At 31.6% G+C, this 7,757-nt stretch overlaps 2 protein-coding genes across 2 annotated transcripts; both read left to right on the forward strand.

The window, feature by feature from the left end:
- Window positions 1-433: 433 nt before the first annotated feature.
- On the forward strand, window positions 434-4,525 carry HELRODRAFT_177880 (hypothetical protein; the record flags this gene model as incomplete). The annotated part of the gene is made up of 8 exons (XM_009026016.1): window positions 434-521; window positions 773-903; window positions 1,262-1,385; window positions 1,844-2,001; window positions 2,673-2,829; window positions 3,419-3,547; window positions 3,721-3,930; window positions 4,269-4,525. The coding sequence occupies 8 exons, from the start codon at window positions 434-436 to the stop codon at window positions 4,523-4,525; spliced, it is 1,254 nt and encodes a 417-aa protein (XP_009024264.1).
- A 326-nt stretch (window positions 4,526-4,851) lies between these two features.
- Window positions 4,852-7,689, forward strand: HELRODRAFT_177881 (hypothetical protein; the record flags this gene model as incomplete). Its single annotated transcript, XM_009026017.1, has 7 exons — window positions 4,852-4,900; window positions 5,138-5,218; window positions 5,750-5,877; window positions 6,098-6,206; window positions 6,437-6,576; window positions 6,707-6,809; window positions 7,619-7,689. 7 exons carry the CDS (start codon window positions 4,852-4,854, stop codon window positions 7,687-7,689), a joined length of 681 nt encoding a protein of 226 aa, XP_009024265.1.
- Window positions 7,690-7,757: the final 68 nt, after the last annotated feature.

The raw sequence follows: 7,757 nt of genomic DNA on the forward strand, positions 1-7,757 counted from the left end.
AATGATTTTATTTCATTGTCTTAAAAAAAATTAAAAATGTAAAATTCATCTATCGCATCGCTTGTAATTTACTTCTTCATAACTTGAAACAATTTGAATCTAAATTTTATACAAGTTATATATAAATTTGTTATAAATAAATAATATAAATAAAAACCTTTCATAAACTTTAGTCAGGGTGTGCCACTGAGGCATTTTAGAGCTTCTACCCAGCACCCCTGAATTTAAATCTCAGTGTAATCACCTTAACAGTCAAACTATTGCGTCGCCAGCAAATGTTTTCACTAGGTTCATATTGAAATTGCAATGTTACGTACACACACTCGAAACAAAAAAAAATGAAGCGTCATATATATAAACAAACATGTAAACAACAACAACAACATTAATTATAAAACGGTCTGATTTTCATATTTCCACCATTTCCAACATAATGGTGCACCATACGATGATCCTAGCATGGAGCATGGTGGTATTCGTGAATGTGCCTGCCATATGTGCCTCAGAGGATCAAAGAAATGGTCTGAAGTTATTTATAAGGAGGAGTTAATTTATTGAACTGTTGACACTTTTTCAAATATTTTATAACATTTTTTTTTATCATATCGCTATATATATATATATCCATTTGCCAGCAAAGGTTTTACACATTTAATATAATTTTAATAAAAAATTCTAAATATTTTATTTTAAAATAATTTTAATAAAAACTTTAAATATTTTATTAATATAATTATGATATAATTTAATAATTATGTTAACTTATTATCAGACACCGAGAGTGAGATGTACATCGGTTGCTTCAAAGTGACAATATCCAACGGGAAGAAAACCTCGGCGAGCTCTGTGGCCCAGTGCAGGTCCTACTGTTCAAACAACGAGAATAACATGATAGCTTTGCGAGTTAGTTCCAATTCATTGAATATCAGCAATGCTGATCGAATAAATGTTTCTGGAAAACCCAATAATTAGTTTTGAATTACTTCTTATTTGCTATACGCATGAAGTGACTATCGTAAACAAAAGAAATAATACATGAAAATATAGTCAGGTTCTCAATTAATTATTTATTGACGAATAAATTGGAAACGGTAATTCGTTAATTAACTCAATGATTTTTTGCCATTTTTAAAGAAAAATTCTCAGTCGGAATTTATCGTTGTGCTAATGTTAGGAGCTTAAGAATGTGCATGAAATCATTTAAAATTTTACGCATTTCAACGTCGTCAATGATCGTTAATCTAATGAAAAAAATGAAAAGAATGGGCACGAATGTTTCTGCGTTGTTCGTGCCGACGCCAAGGTTCATGCTTCCGAATGCAACATCAGTTGCTCTGGAGACAAGAAGTTATGTGGAGGCAACAGTTCCTACGTAGTTTACAGAGGTTACAGAGCATTTTATTTTAAATTTTATTCATTCAATTCGTTCTAAATTTTCATAGCAATATCTAAAGCAATTTTCAAACTGTGAACGTCTGCCTGAGTATTTCTGCTCGGCAGAAAGTGGCAGTCGAGCTAGATTGACAGGTTTTAACTGCAACTACCTACGCCAGACATGCTGCCCATGTTTTCAGTCAACAGTTTATAGAGAAAAAGAAGTTTGAACGTTTTTTATAGAAGGATCAGCCAATCGCAAATTATATAACAAAAATTACTTTATAAATAATAAAAACGCAATGTTGATGAATCAAAATTTTCTATTATAAAATATTGATTATTTTTTACAATAAAAATTAATAAATTGTCTTAAATAAATATTTATATATGTATTATTGTACAGTGTACAATGTACACCACACAAAGTTAAAATAAACATAAAATATGCGTTTAACTTTTTGAAAAGTAAAAGAAGTGAGGAGCGTTTCAAATTCAATATTGGGCAAAATAAATCTAAACACTGATGATCACAAGTACAAGTTCGTGAGAGGATACGGTGAATTTTCGTTTGCATCTTGTTCGGAAATATGCAGTAGTTACAACTTGACCTACTTCTTCATGCTGGTCAGCTTGGTTTTTCTAAAACAAAATTTTTAAACTATAATTTATAATCCAATAGCAGGGTCAACTAATTTTATATAACTGACTGATTAATTTTTAATTAATTGCAGTATTTTGCAGCAAGAATTTATCATAAGACAAATGTATTTAGGTTGAATTTTTTTTAAATATGTAAAATTTTCTTGTGCACATTTTAAAAAAAATGTTACTTGAGGCCACCAAATTTTCTACCTAAGACCGGCCCTGCCAATGGCCTAAATTTTATAAAGTTATATCTAACATTGAAATACACCTACTGACGTATGACCATTTTGTTGTTTTTTTTTTAGAGAACCATCAACATTGTCTTCGTTTTTCAAATTTGTCACCATCTTTAATGATATTACTCGCTTAATCAAATTATGAATATTATTATCAATATTAATATACATTATTGTGAATATTTTTTATGTTAATATTGGAAATTTTTGTGATTTAAAAAATGTTGTGAAACTTTTGAGATTATTCCAGAGTAATTATTAAACCAAAAAACTGCAAAAAGAACGTTTTTGATTGGGAGGTTTTTTTTTATAAGCCCTCATTTGAATCCAACTACTTGCAATTTAATCATGTAATATTTTTAAATAAAAATGTTTTCGGCAATACGTAATTTTAGTCTTTACGTGTTTTACCAGCCGAAAAAAGTGAACAATTGCATATGTTTCGTGCAAGGCATAGAGCCGGATTTGGATCTTGCAGACAAAGGAACGTGCCAGATTCCTTGTCCAACTGGCTCCCAGTGTGACGTCTGTTTCTCCTACAACATTGATAGCTACGTCATGATCTTCACAAGTTTGAATTTGTTTATTTCAAATTTTCATCTATATTCAATTAAAGTTAGTGCTGCAATATTACTCGCGTTTTTCATATTGATAATTTGTTCGTTAAATGAGTATGAAGCTGAAATCAGAATGAAAAGTCGCAGTACAAAATTGGAAAAATTCCTAAGAATTCTTCTCATTAGTTTTGATAGATGGTAGAATTAAACTTTTATTAAAAACTTTATTATTAGAAATTTTCAATTTAACGTTTCTAATGAAAAATTTTTGTGATGATAAAATAGAATTGTTCACTCCCAGCCCGCTACCACTTGGAATTTCCTTCATGGACCAGCCTGGTCGTCCACTGCCCAGCTTTTGGGTGCATGTTTGGGTGTTTGCCGGGATGGGCTGGAGACTTTTGCAATGAAAGATGTCGGATTCTGGTTTTATTTTGACACGTTTTTTATAAAGCTTTTATTTTATATGCAAATAAATTTATTTTAAATTTCGTAAAATTTACTTGGCGCCGACTAACCAGCTCTATGAAAATAATTTACGTTGACTTTTTACATAAATGAATAAAAAATTTGAGTGATAAAATTTTTCTAATGTTTTTCAAGATTGTTTGTCACTGAATGGCGATTGTGGCAAGGAGTTGAAATGTGTGGTGGTGGCCGTAAATGGGCGGTCCTACCATGAGTGTGTCTGCCCGAAAGGCAAAGTTCTGAATCGCTTCCAACGATGCGAATGTAGGTATTAATTTCAGACATATTATTTCACACGATTCAATATAAATGACGCCTTAAAATTTAATAAAAGTTAAAATGAGTTCTCTTTAAAAAACCAAACACGTTTTAAATTGATTTTCATAGCTAAACCAAGCCAACTTTTTACATTTTAATGAATCTGAAAAATAATGCAGCTTACAGAGTGAATCTTGCGTACCTCAAGAAGGCCTACATATATTACGAAGATGCCAGCTCATTGTTAGATGGATCACAAGTAACAGATGGTCTGATCGTTCAGGAAACATCAACCAAACTAGGTGTGCGATGGATCGGTGTACAGTTGATGAAGGATTATTACATCGCTTACGTCACAGTGTTCAATTCTCTTCGCTACACTGGGGCTGGTAGGTTTTTAAGTTTTGTGCAAAACAAAATTATTTTGAAAACCATTAGTAAACTAATCAATTGTTTAGTAAAAAGTGGAGATGCCTTAAAATGAAGTAAACAAAGGCCGTGAAAAAGAGTAATAGTAAAGGCACCGAGTTGTAGCAACTGCATTCAAATACGAATCACATGGCATTCAGCGTGTGTAATATGTATGTGGGTCCATGCGCATTCGCGAGCTGAAAAATACTTTAAAAAATTAATTACAATAAATACCTTCAAACAAACTTTGCAGATGAAAATATTTGAAAAATACTTAAAAAAAATAATTAAAGCCTCCGTTAAATACACTTTGCAGATGGTCCGTATTTGAAGAATTTTTCAGTAGGTCTTGGAAATGTGTCGCGAAGTATTTTGAATGACTTCAGCATGGAAGCGGTTGTACTGTGTGGAGATTTCTCGTCAGAGTCCAATGAGGGCATTCCGATGAGAATATTCTGCGAAAACACGGCGGTGACGACAAACTTTGTGGTTGTTTATCCCAAAGACGGAACTAAGAATAGCAACATTGGTCTGAACGAAATTGAAGTCTACCCTCTTGGCAAGGAGAAATAACTTATATTTTTATTTATTGCCAGTCAACGCTTGAAATCGTCACCATATTATTTGAACTCAAACAAAATATTTAGTGACTGTGTTTTTCTTTAAATCTATATATTCTATTTTGTTTATAAAATAAAAAAAATTATAAATTATAAAAAAAAATAATAAAAAAACGTATTAAAATTTGTTTAAAACTTCTTTTTCTTCATTAATCATTATATCGTTATATCTGTAAATGATCATACTTATATATTATATCATTATATTTTTTTCAATATAATTGCATATTTTCCAACGCTTAACAAGACTGCCTAATCAACAATGGAAACTGTGGTGATATGAGGTGCTTGATAAGCAAGTCCATCAAAGACGTTCCCAGTCTTATATGTCGGCCAAAAAACTGTATACCTTCTTTTTCATAACCATATTCTCATATACATATATACATTTGCAATATGTTGGTACAGCAAATAACTTGAGAGTACTGCAAGCATATTGCTAACTTAAATAATTTGTAGGCATGGAAAACTGTTTCAATGTTTACCATGTATAATTAAGACTGTTATTTATTTTTCAGCTTATTTGAAAGATTAATTAAGAAGAATTTGATTTGACATTTCGAAGATTCAACGTGTGACGATTGCAAGGAATGCCTTGAGAGCAGATGTCACGAAGTCATCAAGTTAAGTCCAGAAATCGTTGCAGGTTAGTTTATTTCTGTCAATCTACTAATGTTATAAATTAAAACGTTAATTTGAATTTTTATGTGGCAACGACAAAGAACTTAAATTTAGGATGAAAAAGTAATAGTTTAACGAGAAATTAGAATGTCTGCCAATCCCAAGTGACACTTCGATGAGCCCGCCAAAACCTTGTTCATCTACAAGACAGATTCTCGACGCGGAATCTAGACGCCAGATGCCTTTATTGCCAACATGTGCTTGCTTTTTTTGTCTCAATTATATTGTAACGATTTTGAAGTTTCAAAAATTACATTTTGAATTTTTTTTTTGGCTAAAATATTTTCAAACAAGGTTCTTCAAAATGTTATAACTTTATAGCATTTATTGCCTTTTTAGTCTAGCATTTTTCTTAATACTTTCAAAAATAGTTATTTCAAGGTATTAAATGAACGATTTAAAAATAAAAATATTTAAACATGGAAAACATTCAATGACCAATCGTCACTACCCGGTGACAAATATCACTTGCTTGCGAAAATAAACTGGTTTTCAGATCAGAGAGACAAACACTTGACAAATTTTATCGGATGTTTCTCGTACCACAACAACGTAACTGCCAAGAATGTCGCTTCACTGGACCAATGCACTAAGCACTGTAGAACACCTTACATTAGTCTTCTGGTATGTTTTATAATTTTAAAATACAATATGATTTATATATACAATTAAAATACAATTAAAATAAAATAAATAATAAATAAATAAATTAATATACAATATGATTATATATATACACAATAAAATGCAATACAGCACTAGTACAAAATCAATTATGATTAATGAAATTATTCAGTTTGAAACATTTTCTAAAACGAAATATTCCAACACGTATCCACGCAAGGACAGTATCCACTGCACGTGCTCTGACGAGGTAAGCGGCATGATCTCGCTAGAAATGTGCCATGAAGACTGCATCTGCCAGGGACATAAGTACCACTCGGTTTTTTCAGGTTAGGCAAGTTTTCACTAATAATACTTCGAATTCCTGTTGGGAGTTAACATTTTATTTTATTACGATTTAACAAAATTAGTTACCAGTAATGTAAATTGGAATTAAGATTTTGCTTGCGAATGATGTTGGTGGGCAGCCAGCATCTTGACTGGAAGACTGGAATAAATAATTTTTCATTCTTCTCCGCATAAAATCTTTTATTTTATACTGATTAATTTTTCTAAGCAGCTTCTTCCAACAGTTCAACTGAGGTAGGCTGTTTCAGTTGGGTTGAGTTTGAGTTTGAATCGAAGGAAGACATTGTTTACATCGAGGACCAGTGCATGGACCTCTGCCTTTCCAAAGAGTACCACTTCATGGCCATCAAGGTTTGTTGTCGGAATTGGTTGCTGAAAACAATTTAAAATTTCGCTGCATGCGTAATTGTTTAACACATTGCTATATTCAATGGAAAGCAATTGCAAAAAAAGAGTATAAAAAAAATTATTCTGAAATCAGGACTTGCACAAGTGTTTTTGTGGGAATTCGATATCTTTGAACAAGCAGAAGACCAAAATTGAATGCTTCAAAGGAACTCCACACACTCACATTGTGTATGATTGTTAGTCTCAAATTTTTTTCTAAACTATTTTTCAACCTCCGATTACAAATCTAGCTCAATATATTCCCTACTATATATATATATATATATATATATATATGTATGTATGTATATATATATATATATATATATATATATTTACAATATTCTATAAATTCTACCGAATGTTTGGCGTTAATATATTTGTAGATAAGAAAGCACATCACCGATGACAAACTTCCATCACTTATAGGCGAATAATCTCCTGGCTACTTATATGGAAATATAAAAACGCATAAAAAGAATCATCCCATCCGACCAATTATTAGCCAAATTACAACTGTCACCTACCCTGCTGCAAAATTCTTGAACAAAATTTTAACCCCATATATTCCAAACAATTACACACTACAATCTTCCCGTGAGTTTATTAATCTCCTCAGCATTAATAAACCATCCAAATTTATTGCCTCTCTGGATGTTGAATCATTATTCACAAATGTACCAATTCATGATACAATCGACATAATTATCAACACCGTTTACCACTCAGATATGGTTCCATTGAACATACCGAAAGCACAACTGAAGTCCCTTCTTCAAATTTGCACTACTGAAGCACCATTCCACAGCCCCACAGGCAAACTTTACAAGCAAATCGATGGTGTCGCTATGGGTTCCCCCCTTGGCGTCCTATTTGCCAGTTTTTACCTAGGACAGCTGGAGAATGAAACATTCAAAAAATCAAAGTTCAATTTTACAACACCAAAGTTAATTTTTACAACGTCAAAGTTAATCTTGACAAAGTCAATATTTCCCTATATATACAGCAAGGAGCACTGACGATGATTCATTCGGAATCGAAATATGGCCTTATTTGCAGCATGAATTCGAAAAATAAGTTTATTTTGAATTTTAATAAACTAAACGTTCACCAAAAACTTTAGTGAGAAAAATCGAAAAAACGAA

Source organism: Helobdella robusta (genome assembly GCF_000326865.2).
Source record: "Helobdella robusta unplaced genomic scaffold HELROscaffold_44, whole genome shotgun sequence".
Taxonomy (NCBI): Eukaryota; Metazoa; Annelida; class Clitellata; order Rhynchobdellida; family Glossiphoniidae; genus Helobdella; species Helobdella robusta.